Source organism: Dysidea avara, chromosome 11 (assembly GCF_963678975.1).
Source record: "Dysidea avara chromosome 11, odDysAvar1.4, whole genome shotgun sequence".
Classification (NCBI taxonomy): domain Eukaryota; kingdom Metazoa; phylum Porifera; class Demospongiae; order Dictyoceratida; family Dysideidae; genus Dysidea; species Dysidea avara.
The window spans coordinates 19,027,193-19,051,783 of NC_089282.1; the positions used below are offsets into that span (position 1 = coordinate 19,027,193).

Genomic DNA, 24,591 nt, shown 5'->3' on the forward strand with positions numbered 1-24,591 from the left:
ATTACTATTATCATGTCTCCGAAGAACGGTACACAAAAGGCTAGACGGCCTGTACAAGGTGGTCCCCAACACAGAACATACATACACACATGCATAGTTAGACACAAACTAATACAAAATAATAATAATAGTAATCTACTATTAACAATCACAATGAAATACCTAATTACAAAAAAGAAAATGCTTAAGCTTATACTTAAAACTTCCTGCAGTACTAGTTGGTTGGGACAAAACTGTCGATGGTATAGAGTTCCGTAACATTAGTGCGGCCACAAAAAAGTGCACAAATGCATTAATTGTTACTGACACTAGGTAGTAGGTTCAAAGTCAAAGAATTTGGGTGACTTTGTGGCAAATGTATTGAAGCAAAATATTTTGAAAATCAATGGCTGTTCTCTTATTGTGCAAGATGGAGTAGAGAGTCCAGATAGATATATAGTCTAGTTTTGATATGCTTTGAGTGAGGGCCATCCTAGCTAGTTTATTGACACAAACAATAGAAGATTTGGACCGGCATTCTATAGCAGATGAATATAAGCTAATATCATGTGTTGTGTATGGATCCAGAAAGAGAACCATCATTAGTAATAAGATGATACCTACAATACATTATTAGTCCTCGGTCTCGTGTGACCACAGTCAGATCAAGCAAAACGAGATCTTGTGGGCACGGCAAGGAGTGTGTACATGTAAAAAAAAGACTAACAACAACAGCAACAACAATAATTGCAAGACAAATACTGCATAGGCATATTCAAGATGAGGTCTTGCTGACAAGTGCTTTGTAAGCACTAATTTTAATTGGTTGTTTAGCTAAAACCATACATACGTAGCACCTTGCGTAGCATGATGTATACGATTCAGACACTAGCTTTATACTGACTACATATTGACAATGATCATCCATTTAAGTTTTGCATTACGTGTAATACATACCTAGCTAACATTCCACTCTGCATTTACACACTCTGTGTTTGCTGAAGGCCTTCGAGTTGTATTCAATATAATTCAACTGTTACCCTCCTTAACATCATGTGCTTCTCTAGAAGATAATCCAAATCACTAACAACTCAAGCCATTCATTTCCTTTGTCATGTTTTACCCTTTTACTGAATTAAGATCTGCTGTTGTAGAGGCTGCTTCTTTGTCTTTGTTTAAAAAGTTGTATTTTCATTAACTTGTTTTGTATGTGTGTGTATGCCTGTTGTATTTATTAGCTATTGTATGTGTGTTAGTGTTCTGTATTTAGCTTTATTGTATTGTACTTTTAATCTTTACAGGGCTCCACTGAAAATCAGTATTCAGTTACTGAGTGGATCCCCTGTTAAAAAAATACAATTACAACTAAGATACGCCAGTCCAGACAGGTACAGAAGATCACGTGACTGAATATGTCACCAATATACGAGCCCTAATGGGAATTCTCGCTGAACTAAACCGATGAGAACTAAGAAACTAGTAACTGGGATAAGCATCAAAGCATTCTTTTTCTTTGCTGGAATAGAATATGGTAAGTTCTATAGTCTCGCCATAAGAGGTCTCGCGTACTAGCTACCTTTTACTTTCAAAGTGGATATGGTACCTGCACCGGTTACGAACGTGAACGGCTATTTTACCGGTACAAGTCCATCATTTACTGGACTATCAAACAGACCAGTTGTGTCTAGGCGAGCTAGGGTTGTTACGCGCCCAATATGCCCCGCCGAGCACTTTAGGGCACGCGTCTGTAGTCGGTAGCTACGTGTTCACCTGAGGTTCCGCAAAATATAGTATTATCAAAGAGGTGAATATATGTTTATTCCCAATGGGTACAGGAACAATCATATGTTGTAAACATGTTTGCGCGCCTGAATCGTCCATACTCAGAAATGTGTGGGATATTTTGAAGCCTCATAACTCACTTGTTCTTGCCCGTATCAAAGCGCTTTTTTGATTAACAGTTCCGGCGTTTAAAGGGCTTCACAGCGATACTAAGTGTTTGGGCAGCTGGCCCATTTAACACGAGTTATTAACAAGAAACGAGGGCTTAGGTGAACGCGAACAGACTATAGTAGGTTTCCTCGAGCATTCAACTTTAGGGGACGCGAAAAGTAGTTCCCGTTAGCATTAGGGGTAGGGTAGGGTTCAGCTTTGGTTTCTTCTTTATAATAATATATATGGAAGTCATTTCAGTCGGATGTTTAGGCCACTCCAAATAAATTCTCTGTTTCCCGTCCACCGCCCGCATCTAGTGTCAGCTCTAAATATTCCATTATTCTGTATTCTTCCATTATTTTCTGGTTATTGTTGCATACTGACAGGCTCACTTGAAACCATGTCAGCTCACCTGTCAGCAGTGCTACCAAGTCGGTACAAACTTCACGTTTGTACTATTTTTGCAACTTGAAAAGGAAGGAACTAGCTTAAGCATGTTTTAAAGCAGTTTTTTAATGGTTGTGCCAGGCAAATAATGGCTTGAAAAGCTGCCAATCTTATAATGGAAATGGACCGCCTGCCCGCATGCAAATATGCTTGAGTCCAGGACGGGAAACAGAGAATTTATTTGGAGTAGCCTTATAAGGTAGCTAGAAACTAAGGTATTTGAGACTTCTCGCAGCACCGGTGGTACAGTGGTTACGAGCATTGTTTATGAGTATGGATGCCCAGGTTCAAGCCCTTGCTGAGGTAATTTTTTTTTTGCTTACTTAGGTTTTTGTCGAAGTTTTTTTTAATGCACGTGACTGCAGGCACTATATAACTTGCCCTTTTCTTTTGCAAGGGGGTGACACACAGGCACTCACCGTAGGTAGATTTGCGACTGCCGCCAAAATCTTGACCAGCCAAAATTTCACCTTGACCTGTGACTAAAAGCCTTTTTCAATCTTTGACCGGTGACTTAGCAATGATATTTCAGTACTTTTCGATTATGGGTTGGAAATTTTTACCCTTGACCGTTGACCTGGCATGATTTTGGTGGCCTGACCTTTGACTTAGACTTTGACCAATCAGAAATGAGTTTGCAATGCAATACCACTGGGTTTTTATCTAAAACCAACAAATAGTTTCTCAGCAATTCCAATTGATCAGGTACATGAACAGGAGAATGCATTTGTTAAAGGCACTGGTGGTTTAGTTGGACTTACAGAGAGCCCTACTGCATGCTTTCAGGCAATGGATGTTATCAGGTCCAGAACTGGCCAGATTACAAAGGCAGATTGAGGATGAATACCTTTCTGATAATGATCCAGACAACCCAAGGAATTTTCAGAATCATGAGCAGGGTCTTGCAATGCAGAAAACATTTCAAAAGCAGGTTAACAGTCTGTTCAACTCAATTGGGAGAATGGGGAATCCCTTCGTAGATGATTTTCCAGAACTTGTGATGCTGGACAATCATAATTGTGTGGATGAATCAGTCACACTAGCCCTGTACGCCTTGGAAGACACAGGCAAACAACAATACCAGGATTTTATAACAAAAGTCCTTGAAAACTGCACCTCTTACATGTATGCTCCATTCAAGAGAAATTCTCTTGCACTTTTCAAAAGGCCTCAAGTGAAAGCAACATCTATGCAGGGAAGGAGGATTAAAGTGCTTCAGAACAATGTAGCTCTATTTGGTCAATTACACATTTTCATGTAAAGCCGTGATGGAGACTTGAATGAATTCTTTGCTCATGAGATAACAATCCTTCACACCATCTCTGTCTGATTTAGGAAAGCTCAATTTACCAAACATGAAGTCTGATCTGCTGAAATGTTTTTACCAACCAGCCTACCTGACCCACCTTCAACATATGACTGCATAGTGCTGGATGGTGCTTTGGTTGTCCACTTTTATCAACCAAAGGAGTGAGTACTTTTAATGAATATGCAGACAAGGTGTTTGTCCCATACATAAGTAAGCAGTTATAGGGCTGCATGAGAGTAGACATTGTCACATACATATCAAATAGCTTGAAAGAGTCTACAAGGGAGAAGAGAGGTAAAAGTGTTCACAGAAAGGTGTCAGGTTAAACTAAAATCCCAAACAACTGGATTGATTTTCTCCATGAACCAAACTACAAAAAGGAGCTGTTTGTCTTTCTCACAGGAAAGATTTCTGAGTCCACTTTTCCTCCACACAAAGCTGTTTATGCTACACTTGGTTAATCTATAGTGTCTTTGGGTGACGGTAATCCAATTATGTCAAACTGCAACCATGAAGAAGCAGATACCAGAATTTTTGTGCCGCCATTGAAAACGAAGGTCACAAGCACTACCTGTATTTCATGCACTGATTGGTTGTGATACCACTTCAGCATTTAGAAGCAAGGGTAAGAAGTTAGCATGGCAGGCTTGGCAAGTATACGAAGATGTCACTGAGACATTCCAATACCTGGCTTCTCACTCTTTAGAATTTTTGAATAACGATTCTATTCATTTTCAGAAAATTTAATGGTTTACAGTGATCCTGTATGACAAGACAAGTCCACTTAGCTTTGTAAATGATGCAAGAAAAGATCTGTTTTGCCGCAAGAGCCGAAGTATGGACAGGATACCACCTATCCAAAATGCACTTCTACAGCACTCACAACAGGCAATTTACCAAGCTGAAATATGGATAACCAGTACTCAGGTACAGCATATGATTCCATCCCCACAAGGTTTTGCTTGGACCAAGACTTCATCTACACAGTTATGGCAGCCAGTTTGGATGACAATTTCTGAAGTATCAGAAGTGTGTAGTGAACTGATCAAATGTTCTTGTAAAGGAGACTGCATAAACTGCAAGTGTGGAGAAACTAATTTAGCATGCTTGCCACTTTATAACTGTAAATGTAATGACTCTTTAAGCTCTTAGTGAACAAATACAAATGCCATAATATAGTCTTCATTAATTGTAGAGTACAAAATTGCTATTTACCATGAAAATGGTATGTTTAGCTGAAAAGTTGAACATTTTTAACACTAGCATAGCCATTTTCTTTTTAGGGGGGCGTGTACTAAAATTGAATGAGGACTCCTAGTATAACTTTAATTAGTACCACCTAGACAAACTATGCAAAATTTGATACTTTTTGTCCGCTCAATAACTGTAAGCTACCTGACTTTGTTGGATGCCTTGAGAATACCGTAGGGTGAGAAATTTTCAGAGATTCAATTTTGCGGGTGTTTTATCCACGAAAATTAAGTATTTTGTAGCTTATGTACAAGTTGTATGAAGATTGACATCTAAACCATGAAAATTTGTTCCACGAAATTACTAATTTTGCCACATTTTGGCAATCCACGAAAATGAAATTTCTTGCCCTACGGTAGTGGAATACATTACTTCAGCATGTGATGTGTTGTTTTAGGTGTGATACTGCCTACATTATGGGATTATCTACATATCCAGTTTGGAGCTAACAAGTTTTTCTATGGACTATCACTTAGTGCATTCAGTATGGCTGGCCTGCTGTCTGGACCACTGTACGGATTGGCATTTGACCGCACACACCAGACTAAGTTGATTGTACTGTTTGGTAACTTGTTTGAAATTGGAGGTCAGTGTGTGAGTATGTAGTATTTTAATGTATGTGCTCAAGTGTGTGTATGTTTGTTATTTGTTGCCTTCCAGTGTTATAAGGTCACTCTAAATTGATTTTCTGTTTCTCATCCTGATCGCACAAATTTTGGTATGTGGGAGGGAAGGAAATTCCATTATTCATTATGAAGATGTGTTTAGCTACTGTAGCTACCTGATGGGAAAATTTTTTGAGGTTGAGCTATGTTGCTAAAAATTGATTTTTCATGAATTTGCAAACATGTATTACACTATATGGAGGTCTTGTATTGTATAACCCAAATATTCCCAAGGGGGAAATTTTTGCTGATTTTGTGGTTTTGGGGGTTACCAGTGAAAACGTTATCCTTGAAATATTTACATGACTGTAATAATGTTAATTTAACCATAGGTTAAAAAGGTTTGATTGAGAGGTTGTAACCATTCGTGCACTGTGATGCAGTACTTGGGTTGTGTGTGCGTGCGTGCATGCGTGCGCACAGCATACGTGTGTGTGGGTGTGGGTGTGTGGGTATGTATTTGAAGGCACTGTGCTGGAAAAGATATCAGCTTCTGTCAATCTCATAGTATAGTAAGGGTAACCTCTGTCAACTCTGCAGTGGAATTCCTTCTTGCTTAGGTAGCTGCGGTACCGCTCAAATGCAACGTTGTCTTGCTAGAGCGTGAGAGATTTAAAAAACTTGCTAATGAAGGGGTGTGGCACTTGTTTCGCTTGCTAGTATTCATCCCAAAAACAGAATGAAGCAAGCGAAACAGGGACCACGCCCTTTAATTGGAAAGTTTCTAAATTGCTCGCACTCTCACGAGACAATGAACATTTGAGCGGTATAGTGATTTCATAGTATAATGAAATTCACATGTTTATGGATTCCACTTGCTTACTCATTTGGGTAGACTTAACCTCCCATGGGTTACCTACCTGTCTCTGTTATCGTTCAAAGGAAGCTGCACAAGTCTGGTTTGACCTTCTTTGCTGGGTATGTAAGTAGTGTTGTAGTAGTAGAGTGCTGCAGTATCAGAGTTCTGCAGTGTCACAGTGTTAACTTGTAGCAGCTTGTTGATTTCCCTAATGCCTAAACTTCTTTTTCCTTTCATGGTGATATAGTTGGCAACATTCCATTGGCTGGTTTGTTTCAGCCAGCTAATGTGACAATGCTGTTTTTTTATAGTTTACCATGACTATCCCCGGAATGCAGGCAGGACAAAAACCTGCTTGGTACATTCTACACACCACTGCAGGAGGTACCAAGAATGCAGCTCATGTGTTCTTTTCATCACATGATCCAAAATGGTTTCGTTCTGCCTGCTGTGGGTAGTACTATCACAGCACCCCAACAACTCTTTTTACAGCTGCTATCACAAAGACAAACATCACCTGGTATTATTATTATCCAACTTGTATAACAAGTATTTGAACTAAAACACATTTGCATTTTAAAATACAGTTAATGTACACAAATAATGGAATTTTATGTGGAAATAAAGTTGGAGTGGACTAACTGTTAGAATTGATAACAAAACTATTCTTATTTCTCTAGGTAATTTTATGTACTTTGCTGCTCAGTCTAAATACGTGGTTCTGGCTAGTAGAATTTGTGCAGGTGAGTTAAATTTTCACTCTCTAATTGTGTGCGTGTGTGCGTGTGCGTGTGTGTGTGTGTGTGTGTGTGTGTGTGTGTGTGTGTGTGTGTGTAGTGCGAAGCAATATACTGGTTATTTAGTGAAACTGTGGTATCTGTTTTTGATAACTTAACACCTCAATACCATGGATTTTTAAAAACAGTGTGTTTGGTGAATGTATGGTAAGTGGAATAACTCAGGCTCAAAGTTCAACTGAGGGTAACAAATATAAGAGATTGTCAGTGATATTCTTTGACTCTTGATGTGTCATACGTAGTTGAAAACATTAAAGGTAGAAGCTGTATACTTGATGTTTGTAAATTTTGGCTATGTGAGAAAATCCTGACATTGGCATGTGGTTGCAATTTGTTCAATGCCAAAGTAGGAATTTTCCCACCTAGCAGTTGTGAAACCATTATTTGCTTTAGGGTGAATGCTTTATGTATTAGAGTGTCAGTCTCGGTGATGATCGGTAAACTTCTGTAGACATGATCATGATAGATGTTGTGGTAGCTCGCTTTTTTGCAGCAAAGAAGTGCAGCTAGATTATCAAAGATTGTGGTCACCGTCTTTTAAAAATATTTGTTATTAATGCAGTTATTTACTTTCTCTTAACAGAATAGTGCAACCACTTCAAATTATTTTGTGGCAATTTTATTTGTGCCTGTAAGAAAAGGTGTTGATATGGAAAACCAATGCCTTGATATGCATGTTAGTTTTGCTTGCATAAATAAGCAACAAGGTAAAGGCAAGGTGAAATTCCAACAGTCACATGCCATATGTAAGTTTTTTGTTGTTGTGGTGGCTGTATGCTGCATCATTTAGCCATTTGATATGTTCAGGTTGCAGGGCCGTAACCAGATTTTTATCTGGGTAGGTTCTTTTTGAAGGACCTTTTTATATGGTATGATTCAGATTATATTATGGTGTGTGCATCCAGCATGTGAAGCATACTGAAACTAGGGGGGTCTGGGGGCATGCACTCACCCTCAGGAATTAAAAAAAAAGGGTTGAATTTAGTGGAATTTCAGTCAATAGCAATAACAATTTTTTTAGGTAAGCTCAAGACCAGCTGTATGGATGACATCTGGAAAAATATCTCTACTGCTACTGTAATTATACTGTGTCTAAATGTGATATAGTGTAGTGAATAAGAATGGGAAAGATTGAGCACTCTGTCATGATCAACAGGGGCAGTGGAGCAGAACAAAGAGTGTCTTAGCAATATTTAGTAAACTATAGCCAAGAGTATAATATATATATATATATATATATATATACTGAGGAGAGTATCCTACTCTCATATACCCCTGTATCGTGAAGTTATGACGTAGTACTTCTGAGTTCGCCCGTTTTTCATTGTGTAATTAGTGATGTCATTAATTAAAAAAAATTTTTTTTTTTACAATTACTAACAACTATTACAACTACATAAACTACAGCTAGCTACAGGGGGAAAACTATTACTAGGGGGAAAAGGGGATTGTCATCATCATCCGAGCCCTGAAGGGCCCAGTACCTCAAGATCATCTTAGCATTGTTGGACCACAGTTGCACAGACAATTGTTGTAGTAAATTCTTTCTAGCAACTTTCCGAGGGACACTGCTGCGAGGAGTGGTACGGTCAGCTATATTCTGTAAAATTTTTAGAGCAAAAGGTGTCCAAACTCCACAACTAATGGAATGAAATCTGACCCCACCTTCTCCACAGCTGCCAAATACTTCTCATCCTTGGCAACCTCTTCAGCAGCAGAAGCAGCCATTAATTGAACATGGTATCGATTAAACATGTGCCTAACCATGTCGCTAGCAACCAAATCAACTCCAGCTCTCAGCATTTTTTCACCTAACTACGATCTTTCCTTCATGGGTTAAGACCACTCCGTAGGTGTTTCTTGCTAGGGCATTCATGAATACGGCTATACTGAGCATCGTGAGTGTGAAATGATGCTAACAATTCTTGCACTTTTACAGCTGCTCATACACCACAAACCACAACATCTTGTTGTTACGTCACAACTTCACAATACGCCCTTCTACAGGGGTATAATATGAGAGTAGGATACTCTCCTCAGTATATATATTATGAACTCTTGCTATAGCTAATGGACTTTTGCTACTGAAAATTTGGACTTACATATTGTAAACCTTGTTGGTAACTTTCTCCTGAAATCGTGGACCTTTTTTCCAAGAAGGTGGTTCTTCAGAACCCCCTGAACCTATAGGCCTGGGTTGAAAGGTAGGCAGGAAGGTAGATCAAAAACTGGGTTTTGGATTTTTTTGTATAAACTCAACCTACGGGGGAGGGGGTGGGGTGAGCCACCTCCAGACCACCAGGAATATTTAAGACTCTCTCAGATTGCATCTGATGCATTTCTCATTTAGGTAATTATGTGTGCCTTCAGGAAATTTTTGTGTTTTAGGCTCTCTCAGATTGCTGCATCTGTCAGCTACCTGAAAATGACCAGAAGTATATAATCTCAGGTTATTATTGTTCCTGATGCACTTTTATTTAAACTATGTGTGTGTGTGTGTGTGTATGTGTGTGTGTGTGTGTGTGTGTGTGTGTGTGTGTGTGTGTGTGTGTGTGTGTGTGTGTGTGTGTGTGTGTGTGTGTGAGAGTGTGCGTGCGTGTGTGTGTGAGAGTGTGCGTGCGTGTGTGTCCCTCTCCCTAAAATAAAATCCTGCCCTTATTACTACAAGATGAATAAAAATTTTAAAATTTTAAAATGGGAATAGGGATCGCTGAAAAAAGCCATGAAACAAGAAGGAATTGCTGGGGTGATAATGTAAACTACAAACCCCTATTTTGACTTGTTTCTCCCTCTTAAAATTTTCAATTTTTTATTCATCTAGTTTATGTACTTTTTATTAATCCAGTAATGGATTATGGATTTATTTTATTGATGATGAAGACTGTTGTGAATGGTGTAATTTTGCATTCTACATATTATAGTAATGCCAGCAACTTTTCAGTACACACATGAAAACTGATCAAATTGCAATGTGCATACAGACTGAGCGTGTACTAGAATTTACATTACTGGTGCCTTTAATAGCTATCAAATTCAGTACAAGGATTGTTGTTATGTACTTGACTGCATTATTAGAGTATTTACATGACTGCTCTATTAGAGTATTTAATCAAGCTTGGATAACCTGCCCAGGTACAATAATTACAGAGCAGAAAAATCGCTCTACAACAAAATCTTCAGCTCAGATTAAGCGTCCTGGCCTATACTGAGCAGTGTACACTAGAAAAGCAAACTATGAATGCAATCTTGTTTGGCTTTGCATGTTTGGCAAGAAGAAATGGCCCGGTTTGTGCTGTTTCCATCCGAAAACAAAATCAAAAATAGGTCATGGACATGCGCAATGATCCATTCAGCAAGCTTTGTTACTTTTTTATCCCAGTTGTAAACTTCACTATGCCTGTGAAAAAAGAATAGCATTATTTATGAATAATAATAATAATATGAACAAATGGGCAATTTTCAGTTTTGTCTGAATACATGTACTGTTTCTTTTCACTTGATACTTACTAGTAGACCTATGCTCATTGCAAAGAGCCACTAGAGGGATGTTTTCAGTTGAAGGATGCTTTTCAAGGTGGTTTTTAGGTGTGTGATCTATTAATATTTTTGCAAAAACATGGGCGATCCCTATTATGAACCCACAATCGTGGTTCATGACTATGTGATAGTTGTGAAAGATTTGAGTGAAATTTTTCTTTGCATATGAGTACGACATTGATATTGTCTGTATGTGGATATACTTGCTGTAGGCATTGGATTTGGGGCTGGAATGACACTATTTGCAGAAATTGCACACACTACCACAAAGAAGGAAAGAACTACAGCCTTCTCAATAGTAATGGCATTTAGACAGCTCGGCCTCATCATAGGCCCAGGACTAAATTTATTTCTTCGCAAACTAAACTATGAAATTGGACCATTTACTCTTGACAAGTACACAGCCCCTGGGGTGAGTTAATCCTCAATAATTAATGTACACATGTCATCGTAGTAAATACAGGCATTGATGACACTAGTGTGGTTGATTTTAGAGCTGATGTTTTTGTTTTTGTTTTTTCAATTACCGCCAGTGAACGACTTTGTAAAATCACAGTATGAACATCATATTGAGCACACTCAATGGCAAACGGCTAGCCAAAACAGCACAAATCACAGCATAGAGGAGAAATCAATTGCTTCTGTTAATGAAGAGCATAACTGCAGTGATAAGGACTCATCAGCCAAACAGGAAAAAGCTCCACTGTTAATGAATGACAGCATGAAGGATTTGAGCTATTACTCCAGCTCCCAGTCAACGGCTCAGTCAATACAAAAGTCACCAGAAGACATTAAGAAAGATTCTGTTCCAGCACCTGAAGGATTTCTGTCTAAGGCATACTGGATGTTATATGGTGAGGAAAGTTGTTGACCACAACATTTGTTTGATATGCTCTTGTTGTCTTCTAGAGTTTATTCGGCATGAGCTAGTTTGCTCATGTGCCATTTTGTTTGTGACGCTCTTTAACCAAACTAGCTTAGAGGTATAGTAATAATTTTGGGTATTGTATCTCTTTATTCTGTCCACTAGACTATGATTGTGCCTATGTTTGAGGATTTACTGGGATGGACTGAGTTTGAAACTAGCTTGTTTTTCTGTGGAGCTGGCATAGTTGTGAGTAATGGAATATGCGTGCATAAATGCCAAATGTGATATGTATATACAACTTGCTGTAGTACACTGTACAATGGTACATGTATATATTCCTATCAAAAATATCATCTGAAAACCAGCTTCACAATACCTTCGTGGTGCCTTGGCTGCATTGGGTTGATATAACCAAGCCTAAAAGTGCCTTCAGCATAACCCTTAATGCTTCCAATAGATCGCTACGAAATTTTATTTTTCTACTGTTAAACTGTCTGCCTCATGCTGCCTGATGCCTTCAAACATTCATAACTTGGTAACGACTAAGTATATGGGCTTGATTTTTCACTGTTTGATGTCACTTCTGCCTGACAGGTGCCTTTTGGCAAACTGCAGTACCATATAGTAAAAAACTTTGGCGGTAAAAAATTTGACGAATTTGGCGAATAGCATTCAATTCGCCAAAGTTTTTTTTGCCAATTATTTTAGATGATCACACGAGCACATTGACTCTCGTATTGAGTAACTAGAACTTGAGATGAAGGTGAGTTCGTACCACCACGCAATAAAGATCGAGCTGACTTTGGATATCTTGATCTTCCGGCCTAGGAATGTGTCCCACAGTTGCAAGCACTCCTTGGGATAGCATTTCCAACCGGCTCCCCGTTTGCACGTCAGTTAGTTCGTTGTCTCGTGATGGATTTGGCCAAATACTTTGATATACGTGATAATCTCTGCTACTGCAGTTCACTAAGAAGCAAATACGGTCGCTCTCGTCATCGCAGGAGATCATGTAGAGAAGCACGCCTTTGCTAGCACGTCGCCAGATCAGTAGCTACAAAAGTACTGCTACAACAACAACGCTAGCTACTTATACACTTACTACACTACTTAATGATGAGTTGATACCTTGTCATTTTATCTTTACCGAGATCCTTACGTACCGTACAGTAAAAACTTTTGCGGTAAAAACTTTGGTGAATATTATTTCAATCGCCAAAGTTTTTTCCACCAATTTTTTTAACAGAGGGGTTTCGTCACACTTTTTTACTGCCAAAGTTTTTTACTATACGGTATGTACAATGTACACTTCATGGACTTACCTTTGTCCTCCTTTGTGTCCCAGTTCTTTTCGCTGACAGCCTGAAGGTGTCAATTCATGATAGTGCATGATGGCTTTCCTACAGTTGTAAATGGGAATTGCTTGTATTTTCTGTTGTGACTGCATGGATTGATTTCAGAGGTGCTTCTCATACTGTTTTCTATTTGTGACACTGTGTAACGAGCTGAACATAGCTGAAAGTGAAGCTTAATGGCCTTTTCATTTTCAAGTCAGTAATTGATAGTTGGGGCATGCGTTCAGACGAAAACATTAATTAATTAATAATTAAGTAATTAATTTATTAAGGCTTTACTGCACAAGTGCTGAAGGTCTGTAGGACACCTGGTCCTACAGCCTGTTTAAAGTTGTTACATGTTTGAAAAGGTGGAAAAATCCAACTTTGATGCCATTCTTTGTTCTGATGCAGTATCCACAGGTTATTGTGTTACAAATGAGTAAACGCACAAAATTATAAATTTTAAAAGTTCAATAAGGATTGTAGAAAACAAAGTAGCGAAACAAGGGAAGTTGCCTATGCCTGCAGATATACTAGTGGATATGTAGTCCCTAATTCAGTCATACTTGTAATACATAGGGATTGCCCGTGTGTTTGCAAAACTCCTAATAGAACACAAACTAAAAAACCACCTTGTAAAGCATCCTTCAACTCAAAACAACCCTCTGGTGGCTTTTTTGCAAGGTCCACCAGAAGTATCAAGTGATCAGGTAACAGCAGTGGCAGATCTAGGAATTTATAAAGGGGGTTTCCAGTTTAGAATGTGGACATATCCACTGCATAGGAGGCGGAAGGATGCTACAGTTGGGGGTGCCCAAAATTTATGGTGATAGCAGTAGGTGTGTGAAGCACACCAAGCATTCAAAGTATGCTAATTCTAGGAGGGGTCTGGGGGCATCCCCCCCCCCCCCCCCCCCCAGGAAAAATTTGGTGTCAGAGATTGAATTTTGAGGCATTTTCGGTGGATTTAGTTGTTAATCAAATACTAATACTGTTACTTTGATTTTAATAGATGCTTGAGTTGTATTAGGGTGACTGCTCTATTAGAGTATTTCGATTGTGACTGACAAGTTTCTGGAAATTCACATGATGACCATTGCACAATACAGCTTTGAGTTGGGGGTGCTCAGCACCCCAGTGAAATAGTTGCAGCACCCCAGTGAAATAGTTGCAGCACCCCCTCTTCCGCTGCCTAAGCATGAGTGTGGGAAGAAGCATACTCACTTGTCTGGGAGCATGCCCCCCAGGAAATTTTAGAAATTTTGATGTTCTGAGACTGCATTTGGCAGCAACTTTAGTGTGAAAAATAAATATTTACGAAGTCTATATTTACAGTGTTGAGCATGCACATCGCTTTGTCGCTTATTATAGGCGCACGCCGCAATAATTAATTAAAATACTCAACTGTTGCATAATCATTTTACAAAGGGAGTTTCCGTGGAAACCTTGAAACCCCCCTATATCCGCCACTATGCATTGTGTACATATTTTAGACAAATCTGAAATTTGCTGTTATGTTCACATGGCTGCAGGTTCGAGGCTGCCCAGATTGGATTTTTTCTCCTTTCTCCACATTTTCAAACACACTTTATGTAATGTAACAACTTTAAACAGGCTATAGGACCAGGTGTCCTCAGCACTTGTGTTGTAAAGCTTTAATATTATTATTCTTTCAGAGATGTACAACCCAGTTTATCACGACAAAAATTATAATAGTCATGCTGGCTGAGTCCTTCAGCTAGGGATGCAGCGATTATGCCAGCATACCCAGGAAAAATATCTTTCAAGATTTGCAGTGTAAGATCCTTGCACTAGTTCTTGCAAGAAATGTGCACTAATGCAAACTTGCAAGAATCTTGCACTGAAAATGTCCCAAGAATCTTGAAAACCTTGCAAGATATTTTTCCCTGTGTAATTTCGGGAATAATAGGTAGGTGTGGGAATCGAGAATTATGCATGCTAGCATTTAGAGATGATTATAAAGTTTTAATAGTAGGAAAATCTGCAGATTGCATAATTCCGTTAAAAAAATCAAGATACTCTAATAGAGCAGTCAGAAACTCTAATAGAACAGTCACTGAATATTATTTACTCTAATAAAGCAATCATATTGAAATGAAATACTCTAATACAGCAACCAGCTAAAGAATTCAAGACTATTTGAAGCTTAAACATCAATGAAAATGGTGTGATACAGCAATAAACTAGCCAATTATGGTGGCATAATTTTGGGAATAATGGGCAATTCTCAAAAGCACAATAGGTGATTTTTTGAGCACTGCTTAAAAGCATAATGCTCAATTTTTGGAGCATAATAGCCTCATGCCTACCTTCGGCATGTCCAGATCACCAACAACCCTGGACCTCAATGTTGTCTTTTCCATTGTGCCAACCGTTCCATATACTAAAGAAGCCTTTTAACAAATTAACAATGAAATTGCAGGATTTCGTGGTATACACTAACCACTAATGGATTGTGTTAAGAACCATGTTGTTATTTTAGTGCAATCTCTAGCAGATCACGTACAAAAAGAAAGACTCACCAGGACACTGTATAGGTGATCTTCTAAGGCAGAGATGAGTGCCACTATTGTCTTTCAGGCACCCAGCGCTATATATAATAATTATAGTGTTGATACCAATGTTCAATTCGATTTCTATCAATCGTAAAAAAATATTTATAAGTAGTGCCATATAGTCTTCCCACAATTTGTAACCCCTCAGAACTTCCAATGTTTTGCTTCTTACAGCAAATGTATACCAAGTTACCTTACATTTGTATGGTCAGTGATGTGTGCACTTATCTTCAGATTAGCTACTCTGCTATAGATGTGCATACAGCGTTCTGTGTGTGTACATGTGTGTGACTGAAGAAAGACTGCTTTTCAGTGCATATAGCTTTTTGATCAGGCTGATTCATTCTGGCAACACACTGAATACAGTCTGTGATGCATCATTCACATCTAATCAGAAATGTACGTATAAACATGTATCTAGTACTGTATATTAGTGATCATGGAGGTTTGGGTTTTCTGGCCAAAAATATCACCCAAAATCCAGCTTCACAATACCTTCCTGGTGCCTTGGCAGTGTTGGTTAGGTATAACCAAGCCCGAAAGTGCCTTCAGTATGCCCTGAAATGCTTCCAAAATGCTACAAAATTAAAAAAAAAATAGTAAGAGGAGTTTTTTACCACCTGATTGACTGACTGACTCTGACTTACTGACTGATTCCTTCAGACAAGTGTAACTCAATAGTGACTAAGGCTACAGACTTGCTTTTTCACTTTTCTATGTCATTTCTTCCTGAGACATGCACTGCAGTACATACAATGCATGCATCATGGACTTACCTTTGTTCTCCTTTGTGTCCATTTTTATTTTTGCTGACAGCCCAAGGTGTTGATTCATGGTAGCTAGTGCAATGGCTTCCTTACTTTTGTAAATGGGTTGTATTTCCATGGTGACTGCAGAGGTACTTCCCCTACTGTTTTTGGTTTGTAATGCTGTGAAATGGGCTGAACATAGTTGAAAGCAAAGCATAATGGCCACTTCCGAGTCAGTAATTGATAGTTGGGGCATGCAAATCGTTTGTATTTTTTTGTGGTGACTGGATTGATTGCAGAGTAGCTTCTTCTATTGTTCTTCATTTGTAGTGCTGTGTAATGAGCTAAACATACAGTAGCTGAAAGCGAAGCGTAATGGCCACTTCACTTTTGAGTTAGTAATCAATAGCTGGGGCATGCATTCAGATGAAAACATTAATTCTGTACTCTCATTTCTTTTGATGCAGATGTGGTATGCATGGGTTCACCAGTCATAATAATGTTACAAAAAAGTAAACAAACAAGTAAAAGGAATTCTAAGTTCAATTAGGGATCGTAAGAAAAAGAAGTAGAGAAACAAGGGAGGTCGCCTGCACCTGCAGATATACTAGTGGACAAGTAATCCCTAATTCAGTCATGGGTATTGAAGTAGGGATTAAATGTCTACTAGTATATCTGCAGGTGTAGGCAACCTCCCTTGCTTCCCTACTTTTTCTATGATCCATAATCAAACTTATTTTTCCTTATACTTGTGTTTAATAGTAGCTTCTTCCCTTCCACAATCTTACAATCTGAGAAGTGAGAAACATGCTCTACACTGTGAAGAATGCTACTCCATATACCACCTGTGGTCTTGTCCCCCAACTGTGGCAGAACTGCATTCTTGTGTAGTGTAGTAATGAATTCATGCCATTGGCAGTGGTAGATTGTACATGTGCTTGACTTAGTAATTACATGTCTTGTATGTAGCATCTTGCAATTGTAAGTGCTCCAGTCATTAGTGTCAAAGTCTATAGCTACTGTGGTGTCTACCAAGTTAATTCATTAAAATAAATAGTACATAAACTAGACATATATTAATAAGGATTAGGGATTACTAAAAAAACACATGAAGCAAGAAGAGCCCTGTAGTGAGTTCAGCTATGTAACAAGTCGGTGTAGAGAGATCAGTTACAAACAAGTCAAACTACAAAATTATGATTCATCATGTGGCTAGTTCAACAACTATTATGTTACCAAGTAGAGAGTTCAGTTACAAACAAGTCACCCTGTAGAGTGCTAAGATACATAAGAAGTCACCCAGTAGAGAGTTCAGCTATGTTACAAGTCATCCTGTATACCATTCATCTATATATCAAGAAAACCTGTAGGGGTTTCGGCTATGTAACAAGTTACTTTCTATATTGAGAGTTCAGTATACAATTCACTCTGTGGAGAGTTTAACTGTTTTACAGTAGAATGTTCAGCTACGGTACCGCTCAAATGCAACATTATCTCACGAGAGTGCAAGCGGCTGATTAAAGGGTGTGGCACCCATCTTGTTTTGTTTGGGATAAATTCTTGCAAGCGAAATGGTTGCCACGCCCTTGAATTATCACATTATTTAATTGCTCGCACTCTCCTGAGCTGATGTTGCATTTCAGTGGTATGTACCTCATGTTATACAAGTCTTCCAGTACAGAGTTCACATCCTGAAGAGCAAAATTTTAGAAATAATCACCCTGTAGAGAGTTCAACTATGTAACAAGTCACCTTGTAGAGACTTCAGCTAAATATTAAGTCAGTAGCTGACAGAACACTGTAATTAGATGAAGTCTTTACATACTCTTAATAACTGTTTGTGTAGCTCATCGTTTCATTTGTTTGTTTGATGCTTTTAAGCAAAAGAGTTACTGACAGGTCAGTCACAATCAGTTTACATGTATTTCTGTATTTCATTTGTATTTGGCAGGTGGCTATTGTTATTTGGTTTATTTCTGCAATTGTTGGGATACATTTGGTTTGAGGTATTTGTGGCTGGAGCAACTAAAGGTATTTTATACATGTTATGTTAGGGCTGAGACGAGTAGTTCAAAGCTTTGAAACATTGTTTAATTTCACTAGATTTGAATATTGCTTTACTCCTCCAAAGTTTTGTTACCATGGATACTAACATGAAAAATCAGCTGTACAAGTACTGTTACTCCTTGTGGTAGCTGCCATTTATGTATTTTTGGTATAGTTAATAGTTTAAACCTGGAGCTATACCAAAGTGTAGGGACCTGTACTGCAATGTACATGCTATTAACCATCAATTATTCTCATTAATTATTGACATGAATTTATTAACGAAGCTTTTTGTAGCTTTGGCACCATTTCTAAAAAAGCTTCGGAGAGTATATTTGTAAATTCGTTCCAGGGGCGTATCCCAGGATTTTTTCAAGATGGTTTCCATATTTCCGTGGTAGTGTATAAGTAGGGGTATAGCCCCCAGCTGTTGACAAATTGTCTGGCAAGCCATATGTATAAACAATAAAATTATATTCAGGACTTAAAATCCTGAATTTAAAGCAATTTAATGCTCTAGTGATCTAAGAACATATCCAAAGGTTTAGCTGCTAAACAATTCATTCGCTAGTCTTACATTTATGTTATATAATGATTGTATTATGTTATGAATGTTCTATTAGTTTTGACTACGCTTAGTGCTCTATTGATAACATCTGACTGCTCTATTAGAGTATCTCAATCTTAATATAGATGTTTCAGTGCATTCCTAGCTACTTGTTCTCCCTTCATCCACTTTTGAGAAAACAATGTTGTTTTCTATTACACTATAACTATGCTGCTCTGTTTTAAACTAGTATTTTTAAAATAATGTCAATTTAAAAATGAAGTAGGGATCTATGCAATAAAAAGTAATGAAACAAGAGATGAATGATGATATTACAGCATAGCTCGGTGGGAAAGTTCCTACTTTGGCACATTATCTATAACAATTATTTTGTTCAATGCCAAAGTAGGGACTTTCCCTACTGAGCTGTGCTGTAATACCATCATTCATCTCTTGTTTCACTACTTTTTATTGCGTAGATCCCTACTTCATTTTTAAAATTGACAATTTAAAAAAAAAATACTGTTTAGTTTTTATTGTAGTTCAGTGACTGTTTTATTAGAATATCATAAATACATGACTGTTGTATTAGAGTATCTTGAGTCAGACAAGGGGTGTACAGATAGCTACACCAATAAGTCTTGTTTTCTGTTAAGCAAATAGCTAGATTATGAAGAGGTGTGGTCTCCGTACTCTATCACGATTAGTCAACCTAGGTGGGTGTGGTCGCAAACCTATCGCGAGCTAGTCTATTGGCGCCCGCTCTCTTGCATGGCGTCGCCAGACAAATCCCGAACAAGATCCCAATTGTGAAGTTGCAGATATCTAGCTAGTTTGCCTCTTATAGTAGCGCCAGGACTGAAGTGCTTCAAAAATCCAGCTGTGAAATAATTCTGTGGCATCTAAGTGTGCTACTGAAGGAAAGTGTTGATACGGAAAATTAATGCCTTGATATGGTTTCAATGGATGAAGAAGAAGAAAACAGCCTGATTGGAGATACAAGGTGCAGAGGGCCTACACTTGTCGGAACCCCAAAAGGCATCCCACTGGTGAGTTTGTTAGTGTGGTGTAAAATGGTGGCCATCTGCTGCTTCGTTTAGGCTCTAGCCTTGCGACTGTGGTCAGTCAGGCAGTCAGGCAGTGAGTCTAAAATTCGAATTTTAACAATTGTTTAAAATTCTATATCCAGCCACCTGTAAGTATTTTGTTATATTTTATGCTGTATTATATATCTAATCCAAAACAGCCAAGCTGTAAAAAAAGTGTGCGGCCCTCAGAAAGGCTATGGTGAAAAAAGATGTGAAATCCAAGGTGGCGGCCAAGAAATGACTGTGATGGTAGGTTAATGGTAAAAATTTTAATAATGACAATTCAGGTAAATTTTGTGAAGCGGCACAAAAATTCACCTGAATTGTCATTATTAAAATTTTTACCATTAACCTACCATCACAGTCATTTCTTGGCCGCCACCTTGGATTTCACATCTTTTTTCACCATAGCCTTTCTGAGGGCCGCACACTTTTTTTACAGCTTGGCTGTTTTGGATTAGATTTCATTTCTTTTTGTATTTGTATACCCCAAAGCCAGCCTATGGCCAGCTTTGGGACTTTTTAAACCTATGTTTTTTTTCTTTACTACAGGAAGAAGAATAGATGAAGTAGATGTACGTACTTTAAATATTTTATCAGTAGATGTACAATTATATATATAATACATATGTGACCGGATTTGCGAAAAGGGGCCTTCCACACATCCAATTTGCCAACTTTGACAATTGATAACTTCAGATTGGAAAGAGCTATTGCCTTGAAATTTGGACAGTGGTGATTTCTTTGCAGCTGAACTCTCTACATGATGGTTTCTTTGTAGCTGAACTCTCTACAAGGTAGCTGATCTCTTTACAGGGAGATTTGTTTGTAGCTGAACTCTCTACAAGGTAACTTCTTCTAGCTGATCTCTCTACAGGGGTGATTTGTTCATAGCTGAATTCTGTACAGGTGATTTGTTTGCAGCTGAGCTCTTTACAAAATGGTTTCTTTGTAGCTGAACTCTCTACAAAGTAACTTCTTCTAACTGATCTTTCTACAGGGTGATTTGTTTGTAGCTGAACTATCTACAAGGTAATTTCTTCTAGCTGATCTCTCTACAAGGTGATTTGTTTGTAGCTGAATTCTGTACAGGTGATTTGTTTGCGGCTGAGCTCTTTACAGAATGGTTTCTTTGTAGCTGAACTCTCTACAAGGTAACTTTTCTAGCTGATGTCTCTACAAAGTGGCTAGTTTGTAGCTGAACTCTCTACATGGTGGTTTCTTTGTAACTGAACTTTCTACAAGGTGACTTCTTCTAGCTGATCTTTCAATAGGGTGATTTGTTTGTAGCTTCACTCTCTACAAGGTAACTTCTTCTAGCTGATCTCTCTACAGGGAGATTTGTTTGTAGCTGAACTCTCTACAGGTGATTTGTTTGTAGCTGAATTCTGTACAGGTGATTTGTTTGCAGCTGAGCTCTTTACAGAATGGTTTCTTTGTAGCTGAACTCTCTAAAAGGTAACTTCTTCTAACGGATCTTTCTACAGGGTGATTTGTTTGTAGCTGAACTATCTACAAGGTAACATCTTCTAGCTGATCTCTGTACAGGGTGATTTGTTTGAAGCTGAATTCTGTACAGGTGATTTGTTTGCAGCTGAGCTCTTTACAGAATGGTTTCTTTGTAGCTGAACTCTCTACAAAGTAATTTCTTCTAGCTGATCTCTCTACAGGGAGATTTGTTTGTAGCTGAACTCTCTACAAGGTAACTTTACTAGCTGATGTCTCTACAAGGTGGCTAGTTTGTAGCTGAACTCTCTACATGGTGGTTTCTTTGTAACTGAACTTTCTACAAGGTGACTTCTTCTATCTGATCTTTCAATAGGATGATTTGTTTGTAGCTTCACTCTCTACAAGGTAACTTCTTCTAGCTGATCTCTCTACAGGGAGATTTGTTTGAAGCTGAACTTTCTAAATGATGGTTTCTTTGTAGCTGAACTCTCTACAAGGTAATGTCTTCTAGCTGATCTCTCTACAGGGAGATTTGTTTGTAGCCGAACTATCTACAAGGTAACTTCTTCTAGCTGATCTCTCTACAGGGAGATTTGTTTGTAGCTGAACTCTCTACAAGGTAATTTCTTCTAGCTGATCTCTCTACAGGATGATTTGTTCGTAGCTGAATTCTGTATAGGTGATTTGTTTGCAGCTGAGTTCTTTACAGAATGGTTTCTTTGTAGCTGAACTCTCTAAAAGGTAACTTCTTATAACTGATCTTTCTACAGGGCAATTTGTTTCTGGCAGAATTTTCTACAGGGTGATTTCTTTGCAGCTGAACTTTCTACATGGTGGTTTCTTTGTAGCTGAACTCTCTACAAGGTAATTTCTTCTAGCTGATCTCTCTACAGGGAGATCTGTTTGTAGCTGAACTATCTACAAGGTAACTTCTTCTAACTGATCTTTCTACAGGGCAATTTGCTTGTGGCAGAATTTTATACAGGGTGATTTCTTTGCAGCTGAACTCTCTACATGGTGGTTTCTTTGTAGCTGAACTCTTTACAAAGTAATTTCTTCTAGCTGATCTCTCTACAGGGTGATTTGTTTGTAGCTGAATTCTGTACAGGTGATTTGTTTGCAGCTGAGCTCTTTACAGAATGGTTTCTTTGTAGCTGAACTCTCTACAAGTTAACTTCTTCTAGCTGATCTCTCTACAGGGTGATTTGTTTGTAGCTGAATTCTGTACAGGTGATTTGTTTGCAGCCGAGCTTTTACAGAATGGTTTCTTTGTAGCTGAACTCGCTACAAGGTAACTTCTTCTAACTGATCTTTCTACAGGGCAATTTGTTCGTGGCAGAATTTTATACATGGTGATTTCTTTGCAGCTGAACTCTCTACATGGTGGTTTCTTTATAGCTGAACTCTCTACAAGGTAATATCTTCTAGCTGATCTCTCTACAGGGTGATTTGTTTGTAGCTGAACGATCTACAAGGTAACTTCTTCTAGCTGATCTCTCTACAGGGTGATTTGTTTGTAGCTGAATTCTGTACAGGTGATTTGTTTGCAGCTGAGCTCTTTACAAAATGGTTTCTTTGTAGCTGAACTCTCTACAAGGTAACTTCTTCTAGCTGATGTCTCTACAAGGTGACTAGTTTGTAGCTGAACTCTCTACATGGTGGTTTCTTTGTAACTGAACTTTCTACAAGGTGACTTCTTCTAGCTGATCTTTCTACAGGGTGATTTGTTTGTAGCTGAACTCTCTACAAGGTAACTTCTTCTAGCTGATCTCTCTACAGGGAGATTTGTTTGTAGCTGAACTCTCTACAGGTGATTTGTTTGAAGCTGAACTCTCTAAATGATGGTTTCTTTGTAGCTGAACTCTCTACAAGTAAACTTCTTCTAGCTGATCTCTCTACAGGGTGATTTGCTTGTAGCTGAACTATCTACAAGATAACTTCTTCTAGCTGATCTCTCTACATGGTGATTTGTTTGTAGCTGAATTCTGTATAGGTGATTTGTTTGCAGCTGAGCTCTTTAAATAATGGTTTCTTTGTAGCTGAACTCTCTCAAGGTAACTTCTTCTAGCTGATGTCTTTACAGGGTCACTAGTTTGTAGCTGAATTCTCTACATGGTGGTTTCTTTGTAACTGAACTCTCTACAAGGTAACTTTTTCTAGCTCATCTTTCTACAGGGTGATTTATTTGTAGCTGAATTCTGTACAGGTGATTTGTTTGCAGCTGACTCTTTAAAGAATGGTTTCTTTGTAGCTGAACTCTCTACAAGGTAACTTCTTCTAGCTGATGTCTCTACAAAGTCACTAATTTGTAGCTGAGTTCTCTACATGGTGGTTTCTTTGTAACTGAACTCTCTACAAGGTGACCTCTTCTAGTTGATCTTTCTACAGGGTGATTTGTTTGAAGCTGAACTCTCTACAAGGTAACTTCTTCTAGCTGATCTCTCTATACAGGGAGATTTGTTTGTAGCTGAACTCTCTACATGATGGTTTCTTTGTAGCTGAACTCTCTACAAGGTAACTTCTTCTAGCTAATCTCTCTACAGGGAGATTTGTTTGTAGCTGAACTCTCTACATGATGGTTTCTTTGTAGCTGAACTCTCTGCAAGGTAACTTCTTCTATTGATCTCTCCACAGGGCGATTTGTTTGTAGCTGAACTCTCTACATGGTGGTTTCTTTGTAGCTGAATTCTACAAGGTGATTTTTTCTAGCTGAACTATCCCTTTCCATAGTTGTATGAACTCCCTACAAGGTAACTTCTTCTAGCTGATCTCTCTACAGGGTGACTTGTGTGTAGCTGATCTCTATACAGGTTTCTTGTTTCTAGCTGATCTCTTGAATTCTCTTCAGAGTGACTGCTCTATTAGGATGACTGCTCTATTAGAGTATCTCGATCTCGCACTTGCTGCACCAAGTTGGATTTCGTGTTATAACTCCGTGGCTTTAAGTCTGATTCTTCTACACCATTGATGAGCCTTTCTAAGATGATTATTCCATCTGTACAACGATTTTCAAAGCATTACCCCAAGCGGTTTATCTGGTAGGCGTGGCAAGTAGTCGTTCTTTTATTAGCTAATCTCGATTGCGTAATTGTTACACACTGTTGGCTTTTTCGTTGTATCTTCCTGTTTTTTAGCTCGATTTCTTTCAAACCACAAAAGGTTTGAGGTTCAATAGTTAACCTATTCACCCACCGATTTTCAGCTTCTTCCCA

The 24,591-nt window shown here is 38.4% G+C and overlaps 1 protein-coding gene across 1 annotated transcript in view; it reads left to right on the plus strand.

The window, feature by feature from the left end:
* Positions 1-1,381: 1,381 nt before the first annotated feature.
* LOC136238078 (major facilitator superfamily domain-containing protein 8-like) overlaps positions 1,382-24,591 on the plus strand; it is a 29,508-nt gene continuing 6,298 nt past the window's right edge. Inside the window, exons 1-9 of the mRNA XM_066028404.1 lie at positions 1,382-1,510; positions 5,319-5,507; positions 7,066-7,128; positions 10,932-11,131; positions 11,183-11,573; positions 11,629-11,702; positions 11,750-11,833; positions 18,096-18,148; positions 18,201-18,280. Of these exons, the coding sequence (XP_065884476.1) occupies positions 1,441-1,510; positions 5,319-5,507; positions 7,066-7,128; positions 10,932-11,131; positions 11,183-11,573; positions 11,629-11,702; positions 11,750-11,833; positions 18,096-18,148; positions 18,201-18,280 (1,204 nt within the window). The 5' untranslated portion in view covers positions 1,382-1,440. The remainder of the gene's footprint in view (positions 1,511-5,318; positions 5,508-7,065; positions 7,129-10,931; positions 11,132-11,182; positions 11,574-11,628; positions 11,703-11,749; positions 11,834-18,095; positions 18,149-18,200; positions 18,281-24,591) is intronic.